The sequence below is a fragment of the Balaenoptera musculus genome, chromosome 2 (assembly GCF_009873245.2).
Source record: "Balaenoptera musculus isolate JJ_BM4_2016_0621 chromosome 2, mBalMus1.pri.v3, whole genome shotgun sequence".
Lineage (NCBI taxonomy): Eukaryota > Metazoa > Chordata > Mammalia > Artiodactyla > Balaenopteridae > Balaenoptera > Balaenoptera musculus.
Window position 1 is genome coordinate 59,545,300 of NC_045786.1, and position 21,308 is coordinate 59,566,607.

At 58.4% G+C, this 21,308-nt stretch overlaps 1 protein-coding gene across 1 annotated transcript in view; it reads left to right on the forward strand.

The window, feature by feature from the left end:
• Positions 1–1,019: 1,019 nt before the first annotated feature.
• Positions 1,020–21,308, forward strand: part of CSPG4 (chondroitin sulfate proteoglycan 4) — a 35,701-nt gene continuing 15,412 nt past the window's right edge. Inside the window, exons 1-2 of the mRNA XM_036843502.1 lie at positions 1,020–1,342; positions 20,127–20,290. Of these exons, the coding sequence (XP_036699397.1) occupies positions 1,255–1,342; positions 20,127–20,290 (252 nt within the window). The 5' untranslated portion in view covers positions 1,020–1,254. The remainder of the gene's footprint in view (positions 1,343–20,126; positions 20,291–21,308) is intronic.

Consider the following 21,308-nt stretch of genomic DNA (forward strand, 5'->3'; position numbering starts at 1 on the left):
AAGGGCTGTACCCATGGTAGGACTGTCATCAGGCAAGGGGAGGGGCTGGGGAGACAGCAAGTGGGGGGATGGGGTTGGGGGTGGGCTGAAGCAGGCAGGTGTGACAGAGAGATTCTGATGGAGGAAAGGAGGGGGAAACACTCCAGGGGTACTCTTCCACCCATTCACTGGACAGAGAAACCGAAGCCAGGCACCGCTGATGCTAGGGCTAGGCAGAGCGCACGCAGAGCCTCTAGGTGCTGGAGGCTCTGCGATAATATTGCCCTTTCTCCTGCTTGGGACAAGGCTGATATTGTTGCCTGGGAGGGAACCAAGAGGAGCAGGACCCCAGCCTGAAGCTGTTAGGTAGGTGCTAAATCCAGGGTCAGATTTCCAGGAGGCAGCCCAGGAAGTTGAAACAGCCAGATTCGGGAGTCAGGCGGCCTGGGGTTCTGGTCCCATGTGGCCAGGGACCTACTCGCCATGTGGGGGCCTTGCAAGAACCACTTCCAGCTCTGAGCCAGCTTCCTCCTCCATAAAGTGTGGGCAGGAGTGTTGTCACCCACCTTGCAGGATTAGTTCGAGGCAAATAAATGATACCAGGGAGTTGAGAATCCCTCCTGCCTTGTGGGAGACTCTAGAACACCTCTCCTTTACAGACTGGGAAACTGAAGTCCTGTCAAGGTTGCAATGCCAGTGGGCACAGAGCAGTGTAGAACCTCAGGTTGGTGCTTCTCTGCCCAAATGGCGTCCTGAAGAGACTTCAGAGGCAAAGCAGCCCAAAAGCAGTCTGTGGGGTGGAGGGCATCTGTCCTTCCTCCTAGGCCTGGCGTGAGGACGCCCCTGACACAACCCAGGCGAGAGCAGAGGGCAGAGAAGTGACGGGACTAGCTCAGCTCACATCTCCTCCCAGCGGAGCTCCCCGGGAGCCCTTGCGCCAGAGCCCAGGACGTCTGGGCTCCTCTGGGATTTTGTCCCAAATCTCTAAGGTGGAGCCTGGGAATGATCGAGCTGTAAGGGTCCCCTGACCCCTTACGGGGAGGAGCAGCCCAGCACGGGCCCTTTAAGAAGACCAGAGGTTGGGGGCAGACAGGAGAGCCCCGGCCTGAAACCGGAGCGCGCGCGCCAGTCGGCGCCTGCCCCGCCCCCGGTTAAGTAGGCGGCGGGACGCCCGGAGCCCCAGCCCGCGCCAGTTCTCTCAACTCGAGACTCTGGCGTCCAAGCTCCAGGCTCCCAACTCCGTTCTTCGCCAGTCCCGCTGCCCAGCCCGCCGCGATGCGCTCGGGCCCGCGGCTCCTGCTCTCAGCCCCCGCCCTGACCCTGGCTCTGACCTTCGCTACGTTGGTGGGACCAGCATCCACAGGTGAGTGAGGGGCCTGAGACGCCGACCTAGACTGGCAAGAGCTGCGGAGGGTTTCTTAGGTAGAGGAAAGGGACAGGAGGACCCAGAAGTGGCCCCCAGACTGGGAAACGAGGGGACTGCACTTCTGCCACCCCAGGCTGGGGTCTCTGGCAGTACCACCCCACCCCCAGGGGATGCAGGACCCCCAGCCATGGCTCTCCATCTAGGATGTCATGTGGGCTCTGGTTATCTGAGGTTGGCCCCAGGGTCACTTCCCTAGGGCGTGGCTCTGTGCAGGATTGTTCTCTAGATGCAGTGGGGACACCCCAGTGCCGCCTGGGCTCCCTGTGCCCAGCAGGCTATGACTGAGTTGGTGCCCAAAGGACATGTAGTGACAGTGAGAAGCGAGTCCCCCACCTCAGACACCCAGGCAAGGAAGGGGGAGTGCTGCAAGGCATGAAATGGGGAGGAAGCCACCCTGCCCCACCCTGTGTGAGGCCCCGCAAGCACCCCAGCCTCCTGGGGCCTCCTCCAGCTGCGCCCCAGCTCTGCTCCTGCTCCCCTTGTTCCCGGGTGCATTTCCTGTCTGGCCTCTTCACCACCACCTTCCTCCTGGCCTCCTCCTCCCCCTCCTGTCTTCTCTCTCCTCTCTCCTCACTGAGAAGGCCTAGTTAGTGACAGACAGGACCACCCACTCTTCAGCCTCCTAGAGGCAGGGCTGGTGCCCCTCAGATATCCTGTGCCCCTCAGACAGCTCTGGGCACCCCCCTGCCACACCTCCCTGTCCCAGGCATTGGTGCTTGACTCCAGCAGAGACTGCCGTCTGAGAGGTGCTAGGATGTATCCGTCTCTATTGCAATGCCAGAAATCCCACCGTTATGGCATTCTTCCCTTAGTTAAGGCACGGTCTAGTTATGCCATAAAAACTGTGGCCTCAGGACCCGTCAGTCATTACTACCCATGTATGTATGAATCAGTGCTTCAGCCTACATCTTTCGGGACCATTCCCAAGAACAACTTTGAGCAGAAGAAGGGCCTGAGTCTCCCTTCCAGGGACCTAGGCCACACCCTTGTCCCCATTAGATGGGGAAGCCAGTTAGAATGGACAGTAATCACGAGACACCCAAAAGGGAAATGAGTCAGGGGAGGACCCCCCAGTGGGGTGAGTCAGAGCTGGATCCCCAGGCTCCCTGTTCCTGTCCCCAGGGACCCCATCCTTCAAGGTCTCAGGGCCTGGGTTGTGGGCTGGGCCTCTAGAGAGATAGGAAGGGGGCATCTGAGCTGACTAGAGAGGTCTGCTTGCCCAGCCTCCACCCAAGGGAGGGACTCCGGTACCTACCTCCTTGGGCTTCAACTGAGAGCCATTCTCAAATACCTTCTCAGCATCAACAGTGTGCAGACATTGTGCTGGGCAGTCAGGAGTGCACAGAAATGCATAGGCTGGGCTTGGACTCATTCAGGAGTCAGAAAGGCAAACTAAAACTCAAACAGCAATTCCTATCGTGTCTGCAAAGATCCAGATGAGGAGAATGGTGAAGAGAAATTCAGAGGCAAGCTGGGGCGGGGCAGAGGGTGATCCTTGAGCCAAGCCTTGGAGGATGGGAAGGGGGTCAGAACTCCAGGCAAGGGCTCAGTGAGCAAAGGCTCTGAGGGGCTATGAGCAGAGGGAGGTTGAGATAAGGAGTTCCAGCAGCCTGGCTGGAAGGTATATATATTTTGAGCACAAGCCAGGAAGAGACACTGGACTGGGGCACAGAAACCTGAGATAGCAAAATGCAGTCCACAGCCTATACCCTATTGGCAGTGGGGAGCCAGCGTAGCTTTTAGAGAGGAGAGCAACATGGTGCCAGTGGGGTTTTATAACATCAAGCTGACCCCGGCCCTTAGGAGGGATTTGGAAGCGGTGAGGGGGTGGGCAAGCTAGTATCCTGTCCCCCTCACAGGCAGAGCTCCCCTCCAAGAGCCCACCTCTGTCCCCATGCCATGTCCCCTCTGTCCCCCTGCCCTGGTCTCTGCAATAGGGACAGCCCCTACCGAGGAAAGTATCACTCCCACCCCTCCTGGACACCCCTAGCCCCAAAGGCCCCCAAGTCTCAGGTACCAGAGTGAGGCACACTGGGATGCTTTCCCTGCACTCATCAACATTCCAGGGCGTCCAGGTCATGGGACCTGAGAGTCAAGCACCTTTGCAGACCACCTGGGCCAACCTTCCAATTGTACAGACAGGGAAACTGAGGACCCGGGGAGGAAGCAAAGTTCTGTAACCCACAGAGAAGCCCAGCTGCCCAACAAAAGCCCCTAGTCCCACTTTGTGGGAGCTCCCCACCTGCGTGGGCAGCTAGACTTGGCCCCTGTGCCAGTGTGGGTGATAAGTGTGATGTCCAGCCCTGTCTAAGCCCTGTGGGAGGCCCAGCAGAGCCACAGGCATTGGGGAGATTGGGTTTGAGCTGATGTGCTTCCAGCCAGGGGGTACAGCACAAGCAAAACTGGGAGGTCAGAGTGAGCACAGAGCATGCAGTGCCAGTGGCTCCCGCACCTCTCCCCTGCCTGGCATAGCTGACTTTGAAAGGTAGAAGGTGAGGGGCTCACGTGGGACTCAGGTGGGAGTAGCTGGCAGAGAGGGTTCCTGTGTAATCTGGGTGAGGGCTCTGAACTGATGAGGGTGTCTTAGAGAGCAGGGCTGGGGTGGGGACAGGGGAGCCTCAGGTGCAAGGAATTGAACCAGGGTAGATTCTGTTGCCTCTAAGGATGGTCTGGGCGAACGAGTGGTGCTGGAGACAGCCTCTCAGCCTTGTGTGTGTCTGTGTGTCTGTGTGTGTACGTACACTGCCCCAGCCCTCTAGAGCAGGGCAGGGGCCAGGGCCCTAGGCCCAGCCCCACCGGACTCTGAAAAAGCTGTTCCAGACCAAGTATAACTGAGCCCCCCCCTCCCAACATTCACCCGCCTGCCCAGCCAGGACAAGAAGAGCCTTTCAGTACTGCCCGCCTGGGGGGCCCGAGGAGGGGGCTGCGCCAGGTGGGCCAGGCGGCTGATGAAAGGGCCGGAGGGGAGTGGGGTGTGAGGGACTGGGCGTGCTGCCCAGGAGGGGGCGGGCAGGGGAGGGGGAGTTGGAAACAGCCCTGACTACACACTCACTGGCGCACACAGATGTGAGCCCGCGCAACGGTGCACACAACCAGCGGTGCTCACAGACCTGGGCTGGGTGGAGCCTTCAGGGAAGGAGGTGAGGACGAGATGGGGGCAGGGGGTGCTGAGCTGCGCTGGGGCTCCTATTCAGTGCCAAGAGCAAATAAACAAGGGGGCCTTTGGGCCTGGGACTTGAGCCTGCTCCCTTCCAGGTCCCTCCGCCCCTTTACTGCCTTGCCGCCGACTCCTGGCCCCATCCAGCTCCCCTTTTGCCTCCAACATGCCCCTGACCCAGCGTGGGTCCAGTTCTGTAGAGCCTTCCAGAGTTAAGACTCCTCCTCCAGGTGCAGGCTTAGGGTGTGTTTCAAAAGTACTGTATTTCCATTATTACTGAGTGTGTATGAGTAATTTTTGAATGAACCGAATTTGTATGAACAATTTTGTACTTGGATTCTCCCTGGGGTAGGGGCTCCTGGCTCTCTGCTTCTCAGGAGGGTCCATAACTCCAAACAGGGGAGAGGATAGAGCTCTCTTATAACAGAGCTCCTACCTCCAGAGACACCCCGTGGGGGGCACTAACATGTTGTCCTGCAGCTTCACAGCAGCCCTATAAGTCAAGAAACATTCCCCATTTTACAGATGAGGAAACTGAGGCTCTGAGAACCGGAAGGACTGACCTCAGGTCCCTCTTTGGGTACACAGGCCGCGGTGTTCTCACTCACCCCAGCAACAGATCAGGCCAGGTGGGCAGCTACCGACCAGTGGACTCGGGCCCCCCAGCAGAGGAGAGAGACAGGTCTTCAGGAGAGAGACAGGTCCCTAAGGACCCCAGATCTCTGTTCCCATCTCTGCAGACCCCTCCAGCAAGTGCCCCCTACCTTTCCAAACCCTCCCCACTTCCTCACAGCATAAGCAGATCTTCTTCAAGGAAGCCCACCACTCCTCCACCGACAGCTGGGGTGGCAAATGAAGCCCCATCTGTCTCAGATGTAGGGTAGTGGCTCTGGGGCTGCCGTCAAGGTGGCTTGGTGGCATGGCTCACTCATGTTCTGGACAGTGCCTCTGCTGTTGACCGTTCCTTCCTCCCCCTCAGCTCCCGCCCACGCCCTTGCCGCTCCCAGCCTGCAGAAGAGCCAGCCCTGCCAGCTCTGACGTGCGTTAGCCAGGCCTCCCGCCACTGCTCATGCTAAACCGTTTCAGTGTGTGTCTCTCTTGCGGTTTAAGTGTCATGGTGGGTCAGTAAGGCAGCCTCCCCTCCCAGACCTCACTGCAGAGACTCCCCAGCCCAGGCCAGCCCTCCATGGTTCATAGGGAAACCAGAGGCCAGAGAGGGGCAGCTATTTTCTCAGAGTCACACAGCAAATCCTTAGCAGGGTAGGGGGTAGACCTCTCTGCTGTTTGTCCTTGTACCCTGGTTTGGGTGTGGCCTTCCCCACAGGACCAGCAGCTCCCCAAGGGCAGACCTCCCATCTACTTTTCTCTGAGGTCTCCACTATCTTGCTGCACCCAGGACTGGGCCCACAAGGGGCATAGAGATCACTGAGCCAACCAGGGGTTTTCAGACTGTGTCCAAGGTGCTCCGGGTCTTTACATTCCCATATCTGGGAATACGGGATGCTTGCACCACCCTGATTCATGCATAGCAGTCTCATGAACGTGTGTTTACAGATCGGTGTTTTGTGTAAGATACAGTTTTGATAAAGTGTTCTGTGGCTTTAAAAAAAAGGCTTGAAAACCAATTAATTGCTTTTCGTTAAAACATACTGAGAGCAGGGGAGAGTCAGGTCACATACAAGGACTTCCTGGCTTTCAAAGAATCCAGATCAAGATTGATATCAATGGCCCCTGGAAGATGTCCTTCCCCAGGTGGAGCAAAGTCTGGGGGCCTGAAGGCAGGGAGCAGAACGTAGTCCCACCTTCCTCCCAGCCAGGCCTGGGGACCTAGCCTCTCCTGCCCCAGCATCCCATTCCTGTCCCTCTCGGAACCAAATGGGACAGACCCTGTCCAGACCCTGTCCTGAGTATCCAGGTAGACAGCAGCCTCATGGTGCCACCTGCCTGCAGGCCCAAAGACACCATGGCTGTGGCTGGGCCCTCTCTCCCCCCAGTAGATCAGCCTCCACATTCAAGGTGATGCTGTGTCCCACAGGCTGGCTGATGAACTAGACCATCAGATAATAATCCATAATCCCTGGCACCCTTCCACCTTTGCCCAAGCTGTTGCTTGCAACTGCTCTTCTTTTTTTTCTCTCCATCCTTCAAGGTCCAGCTCCAGCATCACCACCCCTGGGAGGCTTTTCCAACCATTGATTATTCAGGCCTACAGCCTGGTCTGCCCCCCTTCTGGGGCCCTGCCCTCCATCTCTGTGAGATTACAGGCCTTTCTCCCCCTACCTTCCTCTGGCCCCTGCCCCTGTTCTGTGACGTCCATCAGCGTGACACCCAGTAGGTGTACGTACCTGTGTGTGCAGACACACGCTTGCAAACACACACACACACACACACACACACACAGTGTTCTCAGAAGCCTGGCTCAGGGCCTAGCAAAGAGAGTGTCCACCCCCAGAGCCAGAAGCCTGGGGGAAGCCCCCAACTCAGGACACACAGCCCCCAGCTCCACCACCAGGCCAGGGCCTCTAGTCTGGGCCATCCTTCTCTCTGGGAAGATGGAGAGGGGGTGGAGGAGAGGAGACCAACTTCCGTTCCCACCTAAGACCAGCCCCTCCCCCTCCCCATTCAGGACGGGGCAGCTATAAATATCAGTGGGCCCAGGATGCTGATTCCCACGACACCACGCCCTCCCTGCCCCCCCTGCCCCTTCCCTTGTGCGCAGTGACTGGGGCCAGTCCAGCTCTCCTACAGCTGGAGGCCGCCAGGCAGGCCTCCGGCACCAGACACACACACACACACACACACACTTCTCACCGTGGTGAGGGCAGGAACGAATCACCCTTTTTGGGCGTCTTGGAGCAGCTAAGAGTAAGCTTCCTTCCCGCCCCTCAGTCCTGACTCAGGCCCCACCTCTCCCTCCTCTGAGTCCTCAGCTCCTGGAACCTCTACAGGGCTGGGGGAGACAGGAGGCCAGCCTCACGGTGGTAAAGGACATGGTGTTAGAGAGCTTAGAATTTAATTCAGCCCTACAACTCGATGCCGGTGACCTGGCCTTCTGAGCCTCAGTTTTCTCCTCTCTGAAATGGGATAAATAATTCCTACCTCCTATGTGTGTTGGGGATTAAAGCCCTTTGCCTGGAGTAAATGCTCGTAGGTGCCTGGTCCTGAGGTTGCTGTTATTCTGTTTATTCCCATCTCTTCTGGAGTGGGGCAGGCCCAGCAGTGGTGGCGGGGGAATGGGTGGGGGGTGGGGGGGGTGGTTCCTGCTTAGGAATCTTTGAGAAATTTCCAAAGCAGGGGATTGGAGGGGGTCTGTGTGGGACGAAGTGACACGGAAAGGGGGAGGCAGGCTCCCAGGGCACCTGTCAAGCCAGCCTCTGCCCGCCAGCCCAGGACCCTTCAGAAGGGGGGGTGGGGGTGGGCCCTGCATCTGACTGACTCACTGGGCTGAGGTCCACACACCTCTCCTGTGTGAGGAGAAGCAGGACAGCCCCTTGCAGCCCCACCCCAAAGCCTAATGGTCCCTTGGATGGAGATGGTTGAGCCAGGACGTAGCACAATCAATCTGTTGAACGAATGACCAAATGAAACGTAGACCCTGTCCCAAGAGCAGATGGGTGGGGACGGAGAGAAAGAGCAGGCCTTGGGACCTTTTATAGGATGGGGAGCCTAGAAGCCTGTCTTTTCCCTGCTCTCTGCCCACCCTTCAGGGGCCCCTCTGGAGGTAGGGGCCGGAGGCCAGGGCCCAGTGATGTGAGACGGCTCCCATGAAGCTCCCATGGGGCTATTACCACCACTCATTAAGCAGTAGTGGCTGCATCATGAGGAGCAGGATCCAGAACGAAGGCTGAGGGATTCTCTCTATCCTGGGCTGCTTGGACCCATCAGGGGTGTTGGTGATGCCTGAGTCCATGTAAGCATAAGATCAGAGTTGGTGGAGGTGAGGGGAAGTGAGTCTCAGGAAATGGCTACAGAGTGGGGTGAGCAGCCTTGGGGAGTGCCAACTGGAGGGACACTCTGCATAAAAAGCCTGGGCCCCCAAGTCAAGATCCCAGTGTGGGGGCATCCTCTGCTTTCACCCCCAGAGAGGTAACCTTCTGAACAGACTACTGGGCAAAGACTGGTCAGCTCCCCAGTTGTGTGCTAATAGAATCCAGGCTCCCGCCCCCGGCTGAGGCTCCATCTCTGGACATCTGGTGCCCATGTGCTTCCGGACACTCATCTGGAGCCCAGCTGAGCCTCTCCAGGGGCAGGTACTCAAATGGGATCCCGTCCCTCCAACTGTTGACAGCCCTGGGATAGAAGAGATATTGTAGGGACCTGAGCCAAATGTGTAATGGCAGCCCTTGGGATACCTGGCCCTGCTGTGTGGCCTTGGGCAGACCTCTGTCCGTCTCTAGGCCTCTGGGTAGGACCTTCATTCTCCAAGGTCAGCTCTAAAATTCTGAGCTCAAGCCTCTTGGGAATAGGACAGAGCTCTCTGCTTCTATCCAGAGAGAGCCGGCTGCTTATCTGGGTCCACACAGCAAGGCAGGCTAGGCTCAGAACAGGGCTGAGAGGCGGCCCAGCCTGCCAGAGCTCTCTGGCATCAAGAAACCGTTTTCCTAAGTTGGCACAGAGCCCTGGGGCTCTCCTGGGATGAAAGCGGCGGCTCCTCTCCACCCCCAGTTCCCCTCTTCCACCCCCGCCCCCAGCCCCAGCCCCACCCTACCAAAAATAAACCCAGTCACCCCATCTTGTACCAGCCAGACCCACCCAGCCCCTCCAGAGCCAGTTGAGTCACTGCTCAAAGCTGCTCCTTTTTTTAACTGTCTGAGTCACCAGCTGTGGCTGTAGCTCCATGACACATGCCCCAGGCTGTAGCCACCCCACAGCCCCCAACGGCACAACCAAGGGAGGGGAGGGGTCTGAATAGAGGCTGGCAGCAGGTGTGAGCCCAGGCCATAGCCTCAGCCTGTAACTCTTCCAGGCCCGGGGAATTCACCTCCTAGCAAGTCAGAGCCCAGACCTGTCCCCTGCAGTCCTGGAACTGCCCTGCCCCCTCTGTCCAGGACAGTCCTTCCGCGATCTTGGTGACGAAGCCCGTGTGCATCGGCTCTGCCCCCACAGCTTTGCTTTGCCTCCAAACGGACCTGGGCCTCCCAGCATTAGATTGCCGGGAACAGAGGGTCTCCAGGTCCTGGGGGTGGGAGGAGTAGGCAAGGCCTGGCCTTCTTGGGTACAGGCCACAGAGATGCCTAATTCTTGCCCTTCCTCACCTGGATCCAACTCAGACTGACCAGTCTGCCCAGAGCGCTGTGAAGACTTTCTTTGGGACGGAAACCCCCGCTTCAGATCTCCGCTTGCTTCCTCTATCTCCCCTCTATTCAGGGCGTCCGCTGGGCTGCAGATCTCTCTCCCCAGACCCCTGCCTGTCTCTTTGTCCTCCCCAAGGTTGTCTCTCCATCTCTCTCTCCCCATCCCTGCGTCTCTCTCTGGCTGCGCTGTTCTCTTTCCTTTACCCAATCCGCTGGCAGGCGGCACCCGCACCCCCAGAGGTCCTTCTCTGCCTCGTGTGCCTGGCAGACATATAACACACCCTCACCTCCACCCATTCCCACAAAGGACTCTGGGCCCCAGGGACCGATTCTGAGAGAAAATTTCCATCCTCCTCACCCCAGTCCCCTCCTTCCCCTGCCCCAAAGCGCAGGCTACATCCTGTCCCAGGGAATGTCAGGATCCCACAGGCACTTCCTTGGGGGCTGAGAAAGGGGGGCAGGGGGCCTGGGAATGGCTCCACCCCCAGCCCCTGCCTGAGCGGGCGCCTGCGCCTCAGACCCCATCCATCTCCTGTCTGTGGCTATGGCCTCCAGCTATAAATAGGTGTTCTGATTCTATTTTCTTTAAAAACAAGCACCAGACTGTCACCACAGGCCCAGAAAAGCGTTCCCTGGCTGGGGCAGTGCCCCAGTCCGCCCCAGCCATTGTGTCCAGCCTCACCCCACCCCCGGCTGCAGGCACCGGGGGCCCTGGAGGGCAGAGGAGGACTGAAAGAAGCCTGGAGGTAAGACAAGTGGGGGGCAGAGCTGGGGCAAGCTCCCAGGTGCAGCCCCTCCCTGCTGGGTCAGCCAGGGAATGTGGCACCCCTCCTGCCCTGTTGGGCCCCTCCCTCCTATCTTGCCATCTCCCGTCACCAGTCTTGTCCCTTTGAGGCTCACAGTGTTAACAGAGAGAGGTGACAGTCACACAACTCCCCAAGCCACGGTTGAGTCTCTTTGCACCCCAAATGCGGAGAAGGAGCTACGGGCTATGGGGAAGGGTGGGGGAAGACTTCTTCCCTGAAGGGGCATGAGGGCATTTCACAGGCAAAAAGGAAAGAAGAGCTTGCTGGGCAGAAGGCCCAGCCTGAGCGAAGGCCAGAATGGGGACCTATTAGGTGTGGATGGAAAACAGCCCAAGGTCTGGTGAGGCTGGCACGTGGGGTGTTCAAAGGAGTGAACAGGAAAGCCTGGCGGGGCAGGGGCAAGGTCACCCAGCACCTTCAGTGCCACACCAGAGGGCTGGGGCTTGATGGTGGGGCACTGGGGAGCCATCGAAGGCATCCAGGCAAGGGAGGAGGATGGAGTACCTCAGTTTAGGTTAACTGTGGCTGCAATTAGCAAAGGGAGGCAGCAAGGGATGGTGACCATGTGTCTTGTGGGATGGCACAGAGAAGCAAGAGGGGGAGACAGACTTGAAGGACAAGTGATGGAGCTGAATGGATGGAACATTCCTTCATGGTCAGGAAGAGGGAGAGGGTCAGAGTAACTTTCAGATTTCTGCCCAGAGGTGGGTGCGTGTGGGGCCTTCACTAGGTGGTGAGCAGGTTGGAGGAGAGATGATACTGAGTGTGGCTTGAGCGGGTGGGCTTGGGTTTGGGGGTTCCTATAGATGTTCCCGGTGTAGACGTCTAGGGGGCATTGGCAGGCAGGCCCAGAGCCCTGGAGACTTGGTGCTTGAGACAGAGATATGGGTACGACAGCAAAGAGGCAGTGCCTGAGGTCAGGGGAGAAGAGGTGGGCTGGAGAGAGGGTGGCAGAGGTGGGGCACAGCTCAGTGGGTGCTGACGGACTGAAGGGGTCTGCGGAGTTGTCAGATGGGGGTACTAGGCAAGGAACTATTCCAAGAGGAGTCAGGCCTGCCCAGCAGTGGAGCGGGGGCCGGGGGGTCTCAGTCTGGGGATCTCTGGCAAAACCTGGTTAGCACAGAGGCCACCAGCAAGGACACTGTGGTTTCCTGGCCCACCGTCCTAGGCCACACACTCCTGCTGGCACACCACCAGTGCCAGGAACTTGCTTCTCTGCCTGGCTGCTGTCAGACAGCAATGCTGTTAGGAAATCCCTCCTATGGGGCAAATGTCACCACCATTTGATCCTTGCATTCCTTTAGGTGCTCATGTTTCATCTGTTGGTACATGTGTATGGGCCTCCTGGATGGCAGATGCGCTGGCCCGGAGATACAGGCCCTGGGTCCTGTCCTCAAGAGCCTCCAGTCTAGCCAGGCCCGTGGCCCCTCAGGCCAGAGGTGGCTGTGCTGTACCCACTGTAGTGATCACACCTCCCCACCAGCCACTTCCTGCTGGGCTGGGCCGGCCAGGGGTGTGTGTGTGTGTGTGTGTGTTGGGGGGACGATCCCTGACCCAAGCTGCTGCTTCCCCCAGTCTCCTGGATGTGGGACTTCTGTCTGTGGGGTCATCCCACCCCTCTTCCCTGTATTTCAGATGGGGGAACTGAGGCACAGATGGCTGTGGCTTCTCCAAGGCACACAGCCTGTTGAGCACAATCTGTGCCAAATTCGTCCAGGCTTCTGTCCAAACCCACAGTCATTGCTTCCACTATCCCCCGTCCCAGCTCGCACACTCACTGTCTCCAAGGCCAGCCTGCCAGGCTGGGGGAAGCCCTGAGACACCTCCCCAGCAGCCCTGCCCTTAGCGGTTTCTCATCCCACTGCGATGGGGAGACTTGGAGATGAGCAACAGGCCTCCCACCTCTGGCTTCTGCCCAAGAGAGGGGCTGGCCCATCAGAGAGCAGGCTTCTCACCCTGGGCAGAGCCCACACCCCCTGCCTCTCCACCCTCGTCTCTCACCTCCAAGACCCCCGTGGGCATGGGTAGCACTCTCAGTGGTTTCTGGAATGTGCCATCTTCAGCCAGCCTTGAAGAAGGTCCCTCCCTGATCCAGCCGGCCCCAGACCAGACCCCATCCAGCCACACTGGGAAAGGCCAGCTGCCGAACCACCCATCGAAAGCAGATGCTTTCCCCTTCCTTCCTCACTCCCTCCCACCTCCACCCCCGACCCTGAGAGAGGGAGCCCAGAGCCCCTGAGGACTGAGGACCGAGGACCGGAAAGGAAGGGAAAAAAGTGTCTTCCCAGGCAGGAGGCCAGCTCTCACACCCTCCTCCCACTGGGGCCAGCAGCAGATGCTCCACTTCCGATTCACAGGCAGCAACCAAACCCCCCCCCCAACCCTCCCTGCTTCTGTGTGCACACACCCCTCCCGGAACCCACAGCGCTCAGCTCTGGAGCCACACCCACAGGGGCTCGAATCCCAGCCTTGCAGCTGCTCATCTTTAGGCCCTAACACAGATGACTGCTATCTTTGACCCTCAGTTTCCTCACCAGTAAAATGGGAGCAACCTCACAAGGACCCTGTTGCAGTGGGGGACTGCAGACCCATGCCAGGCGAGGGGTCTTCACTCTGTTTCTTCCCTGCCAGGGCCCCTACCTCAGCCTCGGCCCACTGAGATGAGGATCCCACCTTGCTTCTGGGGCCAAGAATGCCGGAAGGAACGGGATGTGGAAAAGGGCATAGAAATCCACTCAGCTGCCCTATAAGGAGGAAAATTATAAGGCAAGGAAAAGCCGCTCGGAATTGCTCCATGCCACAGCAGCCCCACCCTGGGGAGCAGCAGGGCCTCCACAAAGACTCCATTGAGGGCCCCGCTTCCTCCACACCCCTGCCCTCCAGCCTGGGTGGACTCTGGGCTGCTTCTTCCAGCAAAACCTCTCATTTTCCCTCCCACTTCCTCTGTGCCCCACGTGGCCCCAGTATTGGAACATGTGGCTGGGAGCTCAGGGCACCAACCCTGCCCCTGTCGATGTCTGTGGACCAAGCTCAGCATCTCCCACCCCACCCGTTCCCTGCTTCCTCTCCAGGGGTACTCACCTTCCAGAGGGGATCCCTGAATTGGAAATGTTCCCCAGTGTATGCCACTCAGCATGGGTGGCCTCCGGATGCTTGGTTAGAGGACCAGTAGCTGAGACCAGTGACCAGAGTCAGGGCTCAGCCAATAGCTAAGGAAACTGTTGTCCTGCCCTGGCCTCCTTGGCCTTGAAAGGAACCAAAAAGGCAACCAAAGAGGTCAAGTACCCCGAGAGTGAGTCTCAGGGCTCAAGAGATCTTGGAGCGAGGAGGGATGGGGCCATCTTGACCCCAGCGAGGTCTCCGTAGTGTTGAGACGGGGAGGTGGTCAGACAGGGCCTGGCGTTCCTGCTCTCTATTGAGACAGCTTTTGTTTCCCAGAGGAAGGCTGCTTCTTTAAGTCCCATGTGATTTTGGGCTAACCTACCGTTGTTCCTATGGCTGTGGCTCACAGGGCAGGAGAGGAGCAGGCGGTCGGTAGGCCTCTGGGGTGGCTCTGGGTTATTCCCTGGTCTGGAATCAGTGGGTAGGAGAGCCAGCGCAGTGAGCACAGTGGGTCTGCAGGTGTGTGAGCCTCTCGCAGGCAGCCAGCCCTGGCAGGTCATCTAGCCTTGGCTCTATGACCCCTGTGTCACCACCAAGGGCAGGTTATGTTGTCCCTTTGGTCTGACCTGAAGTCATCCCCGTAACTTTCCCCCGTTACCTTCAGTGGTAACAGGCTTGGTGGAAGGTCATAGCTCGGTTTGGGAGGGCTGAGCCTTGGGGGGCTATGGAACATGCTGAGGGAAGGGCAGACACCTGAATAGATGCAGTGACCACTTCTCCCTTGCCCAAGAGCCCAGGGAGGCAGGCGTGGCCAGGAAGTCATGGTCCAGTACCCAGAGCCAGCCTGGGCCCACCGCACCAGATCCTCACATGCCCACGCTCACCTCGACCCGCTGCGACGCGTGGCGCTGCCCTGCACTCATTCACACTCACGCCCACACGCAGCCCACTGTGGCCGTTCAGGAGTCTGCAGTGCTCTGTGGGGCTGAGTTCTCATCTCAGAATATTTGCTTTCCCAGCTATGAAATGGGCAGGAGCAGTAGGGAGCATCGGCCGCACCAGCAGTCCTGGGAGCTGAAGCTCTGGTTCTAAATCAGAGGGAACTTTCCACCCCACCCTCCTCAGAGGTCCCCTGGCTTGGCGGCAGAGTGCTGGTAACGAAAAAGCAAGTCCCTTGGAGGCGTGAGAGGAGGGGATCAGGCCTGAGGTCCAGAGGGCCTGGGTGACGGGGGCAGAGCCCTGGGCCCGTCCCTGCTCTCACACAGGGCCGGCATTCAGCCCGCAGGTGGGCCACTCACACACACGCACCGACGAGGGGAGACAGAGAGCCCTTCATCCCTGCCTTGGCCCTCCTGGAACACCCCACCCCGCAGCCCCCCGTCATACTCCCTCAGGGGGACTCTCTCAGCCTCACCGCTGCCTACCCAGGGCCAAGATCTAGAACCAGGATCTGTTACCCCTGGTGCCAAACCCCAAGAGGCTACGGTGGAAAAGCCCAGCTTTGCCCCCTCCCTCCGCAGCTGGCTGGTGAGGTGCCCCCTCCTCACCCTCCTAGATCCTGTGCACGGCAGCAGGCTCACTGCCAACATCCTGCCTTTTCTGTCTCTCTTGGTTTTTCCTCCCCCATCTCCTTCCTCAGGGCTCCGTCTGGATCCCTGAGCTCAGTCTTTGTGGAGGAGGGGGTCTTTATTTCTCATTCTCACTTTTACTATCTTTCTCAGGCTTTCTGAATCTCCCAGGTTAGTTCTCCTTTTCCATCCCCGTCGCTACATTATTATATTTGTGCGTGAATGAATGAATGAATGAATAATGGTTCCCAAGTCTCTCCCCATCCGTCTCTCACCTCCTGCTCCGCCTCGGTACCACTGGATGTACCTTCCCCACATCCTCATGTCCAGGTCTCCCACCACCCACCCTTGACTGTGGTGCCGGGCACTTTCCACCGGCCATCCTGCCGGCAGCTCTAGGCTCCCAAACTTTCTCCCTTATAAAGTCAGGCAGCAGCAGACACCCAGGAATGCTGCTGCTGCCCATGACGCGTGCCAGCTCTGGGGCCGCCTAGCTGCTCCCAGGCAACCAGGAATGTGGTGGGAGGGAGCACACAGAGATTGACTGCCCGGCGTGGGGTGTCCAGGCAGGCAGGGCTCCGACAGGTGGCAAGGCCAGGAGCTGCAGGCTTTCTGCTTCTCTCTGTCAGATTGCTTCTCCTCTGGAGCCTCAGTTTGTCTGTCTGGTAAGTGGAAGCCAAGTACCCTACTGCAGGCAGGGGCCACAGAGAACTCTGATGTTGTGGAACCCATCACCAAGGAGTGAGGGTCCCAGGGCTGGGGAGGCAAGTCTGGCTCTCTGGACTGTTCTGGGGCAAGGGTGGCGCTCTCAGTTACAGCCGGGATGGGACAGAGGGAAGAGGGGGGCCAAAGACCAAGAGAGGGAGAGAAGAGGAAAAGCAGAGGCAGAGACAAGGGACATGTGGGACAGAGACGGGGAGGGAGACAGACTGGCCAGCCCCAGGGGTTCTGAGGACCCAGAAGGAGCAGGGTCTGCAGCAACCCCAAGACTGGAAAGGCACTCATGCTTGAGACCCTGCCCCTGGCCAGCCTGGGAGGGGATGGGGAGCCTGAGAGAGACTGAGAGGCCAAAATCCTGCTGATAGGAAGAGGGTTGAGCGCCATGATGGAAGTAAGCCTCATGTTTGGGGTCCCCCAGGGACAGGGACCAGGTCCCCATTCATAAACATCCTAGGAGTGGCCCAGGGAGCCAGGAGATGCCAGCATAACCCATGCTCTGCCAGAGGGTGGCTTGTTGGGGGACCTTGGCCTAGGCTTCATCCCCCTGTGTGAGAAAGGGCCGCAGTGGGGACGGATACAGGCTCTTTCTGTGCTCCCAGCCCTCCTCTCAGGAAGAGGGATGGAGCGCCCACCCTGGGCCCAGACAGCAGCGCCCTGTTCGTGGGCAGGAAGGGTGGGAAGCTGTGGGATTCTCCACCTTCAGCAAACCTCTCGGGTGGATGGGTGCCGGGCGGGAGGGGCAGCAACCCTCCAGGAACACACTGCCCCTTTCATGGAGCCAGGCACAGCCAAAGTCGTGGCGGGCGGGCACCGAGGGGCAGGACAGGCCTGGGCACAATCACTGCTCTGTCCTGGCAGCTCCCAGCCCACACGCGTACACATGCACAAACACACAGCCTTACGCAAACCCAAAATACACTCCCAGCAGCCACCCACATACTTGCACACGTATGCAAGTACACATCTACACCCCCCTGGACATTCACCTGTGTATCTTCTTCCAGGCAGAGAAACCCATGCCTGTGGCACTCGTCCTGCCCCTCCTACTTGTCCCCCAGACGCTTTGGGCTGTCCTGCTCCCCCCGTGCCAAAGGCCTGGAGCCACCCAAGCAGCCCATACCATTAACCCTCTGCACACTCACGTTTGAGAGCAGACCCAGACCAGAAAGGGATCTCCAGGACTAATCCCCACAGACAGGAGGAGAAAAGAGTGGGAGGGAGTGCCCATTTTACAGACTGGTGACACTGAGGCCTGAGTTGGGCCCCTTCTTCTGGCCCAGAGGGCAGCCCACATAGCTGCTGCAGGCCTGAACTGGTGTTTTGATGAATCATGGGTCTTCTTGGCCCAGCAGAGTCAAGGACAGTTCTCCAGGCAGTAATGATGCCTCCTCTCCTCCCCCCACTGCCCTGGCACCCCTCTCAGGCTGCTGAGCCTGGTGTGGCCCATGCTTCTTTTCTCTCTACTCCTCTGTCTTCATTTCCAGAACCTGTATATCCCTGCCAGTCTCTTGGCCTTGCTTCCCTCTGAGACTGCCCAATTCCCTCCCTCTCTGCTCCTCTACACAACCCTCACCTCCCCCAGGAAGCCCTCCGGGATTGACTCCAAGCTCATGACTTCTTTATCCTGCATCCCCTCTCCATTCGAAGCCCCTCTCCAACTGTCCCCCTGCCGCCAGCCCAGAACAGGGATTCTGGGTTCTTACAACTGCAGCCCATCAGAGACAGTAAGAGAGGCAGCAGAAGGAGACCAGGAGGTGGGGGGAGTGGCACTGTCAGAGTTTCCAAAATCCTGGCCAGCAAGGCCTCAGAGGCCTCCGTTGGGGCGAGGGGGGCTGCCTGGCCAGTGCGCTCCCAGCAGCACAAGGCAGCTTGTGTGAGCCCTTTCCCGCCTGGCCCCGCAGGAAACAGCAGGGCTCAGCCCCTCAATGGGCCCATTCAGACCCCAGCTCTCTGGAAAGAACCTCTGCTTCCTGTCACCCTCCCACTCTGGCCTGGAGAACCAGGCCTAACAGGCTGCTACTCTCCCCTGCTGGGAGGGTGCTGGAGGCAGGTGGTTCAGTGGTTAGAGCCAGCCAGCTACTTCAGTTCCTGCCTGCTCCTCAGCTTGACTGTGCCCTGGCAGGTAGACATCACCTTTAGCAAAAGGGAGTGTGGGTGAGGGCTTGTGCTCACTCCCACACAGGGGAAGCAGTGGGCCCCCAACCCCTGCGTGGTAGGCAGGTAAATGTTTAGCAACAGGCTCTCCTGGAGAGAGGGAGCCCTGATTTGTAGTGTTTGCCTCTTTCCGTGGTATAAATATTCTCACTGGGCAACATCACCTGGCTTGCAAAATTCCTGAAAATGTAACAATCAGCTCTTGCCAGCTGTTCTGAGTTCCTACGTGCCACGGCGGTGGCTCCATCCTACGGGGCCACCTGCCCCCCCTCTTCGGCTGTGGCTGCCCTCAGTTTAGTGTGCTGCATTTTGTTCTTAAGAATCGATGATCTTGCAGATAAGGCACCCCTGTAGGTGCTTGCCAGCTGCCAGTTCCCTGGTCTGTCCCTCACGGGCACTGAGGTGTCCTGGGCCTGCTGGGCCGTGTCCGCCTGGATGGTTTTGCAGTTCTCCTCTGATTCCTTTAGCTTCCCAAACAAGGCTCTGGTGTTGCCAGCAAGTGCTGGCAAGAGGGGATAAGTAGAAGGGATTTCAGCTCAGCCCGGGGGGGAAGAGCATCATCTTTCTTGGACATCCCTCCATCCCTCCAGGCTGTGTTGGCTGTGCCCTTAGGACATACAAGTCTGAGACTCCTCCAGTGGCTGATGCTACTTCTTCAGGTGCATGTCAGCTGGCTCAGGCTGCCCGGGGACCAGCATGTATATGGCTGGTGCCAGATCATCCCTATGTAGGCCATCAGCCTTTACTCACTCTCACCGGATTTAAGAGAAGCCCCAGGGGGGTGAATCATCTTTGTAATCCAGCCCTGTCTCCCAGCCCAGTCAAGTCGGGAGAGTCAACACTATATTTGGCACTAATCTCCACAAAAGGAATGGACCAGAAATTGTGGCAGCAGGTTAGAGGCCAAGGGAGGCTAATCTGGGGAAACTGCTTGGAGGGGGTGACAACTTAAAAAGAGGAGGTGTCCCAGTGTGGGACAAAAGGGGCCCTACACAGTGACCACTGACCCTGGGAAACCCCAAATATGACCTCCTGTCTTGGGAGGCCCTCTGGCCTGCCCATCAGACCCTCATCCCCTCCCAGACCTTGTCTTCAGCCTCAGACTGAGGCTTGGAGAACTCAGCTCTTGTCATCCCTGGCTTCCTGGCCATGGTAGAAATAAAGGGGCCGGATCTGACCGCTCACCAGGGACCTTTAATAGCTAAGCAGCAGGAAACAATACAGGGTGATGGAGGAAGTCTGGCCCATTTTGGGTCCAGCACTGCACGTGGTCTCCATCTAGCCTCAGAGCCTTTGCTCTTCGATGGACAGGCCAACAAGCTGCCCCCCCTACCCTCAAAGACAGCTGGGAGCATGGCCCAAGAGAGACGCAGGGATGGGTGGGTTGCCTGACTTACCACCACCAGAGCCCAGCTGTGGTCCCAGCCAACCCAGGGGCTAAACCATATGGGCGCTTAGGAGAAGGAATTCGAGCAGGGATCAGCTTGGGTAGAGGTGCTTCTCCTAGAGCGTCATTCCTGGGGGTTGAGAGCATCGGGCCAGGTGATCAGGCCAGTGACCACTTCCCTTTGAGCCAGACCCAGGATGGAGATTCATCTGGGGCCCAGGGGAAGAGAGCCAGAGCTGCCAGAGGCCTCTGGCCCCAGAAACCTCTGAGGAAGAGACCTGAGATGCTTGAAATGCTGGGTCTGGCCTCCTTCAGAGCCAGGGTCTGGGCTGGACACAAGGTGAGGCCGTGCCTTCTGGTGCCAGGACCAAGCAGGTGCTGGGACCAGATGAGGCCACGGGACAGCGCCACATAGGAGAACCGTGAGGGAGCACCAGCATGCCACACCCTCCCTGCAGCCCACCCGTCCACCCTGCAGCACCTCTCCTCCAGGCAAGGGGCTAAGCTTCACCACAGCTCTCTCTGTCACACAGCCTCCTTCTTCGGAGAGAACCACCTGGAGGTGCCTGTGGCCATGGCTCTGACTGACATAGACCTACAGCTGGAGTTTTCTACGTCCCAGCCCGAAGCCCTGCTTCTCCTGGCGGCAGGCCCGGCTGACTACCTCCTCCTGCAGCTCCACTCTGGACGCCTGCAGGTCAGTGACATCTCCCTGCTGGACTCCTTCTCTAGCTTTGAGTGGCCCCCAACTGGCTGTGTGACCCTGTGGGAGTCACTTTCGCCTTGAGGTCTCAAGTTCCCCACTGTGAGATGGACAGAAGCATCCCAGAAGGTGTGACTTCCTCATGAACCAGCTCTGCCCTCCTGCTCTCTAGCCACACTTCTCACCACGACCCCTAGCCGGTCCTTTGTGTTCTGACCCCCCTGACTGCTTTCAGTTCCCTGCCGTCTTGTGGTCTCTTGCTGCCAGGCTTTTGCTCACTACACTCCCTCTGCCTGGTGCAAGCCTCACTCATTCCCTGCACCTGCCTAACTCCAGCCTCTCCTTGAAGTCTCAGCATGGGCATCCCTTCCTCACCTGGACTGGGTCCCCTCTCCTGGGTTCCAGCACCCCCGTGCACTCCTCTGGCATAGCACCAATCACCCTGATTCACCACGGTCTGTCGATGATGGAACAACCAATACTGCCACAGCTTCCTCAGTTTTCTGTTTCATCCTTCAAGTCACCACAAGCTTTATTAGCAAAGAGTCTTCTGGCTCTCTCTTGAGGCTTCCCCCTAACCATGAAGAGTTTGAGAACATGAGGTCTTAGTCCAAATTTGGGGGAGCCATCTGCTTCCACACCCCAGGGGAGAGAGGCCTCTGGTCCTCCCAATCCCTCAGCTGCTTTCAGTCTATGTGATGCTGCCATTGCTTCTCACTGCCACAAGGTGTCACTGTTGAACATGGCCTGGTACCACCCAGCACTGATGCTCTTCCTCCCTGCCAGGTATATTGATGCCACACCCCTAGAAAGGTGCTCCATACGTGGGCTCCCGAGGCCATACGGTCTTAGTGCTCTGCTCTTTCAGTTTCCATACTCTGCCACCACCCATCTTACCATCTGGTTGTGGGAACACCACACCAGAGCCGGTTCTGGTGTCAATGTCCTGGGGACAGAACCATGTCTCTCTTCTCTCCCCAAGGACCTCCCCTTGGACAGGTCAAAACACAGA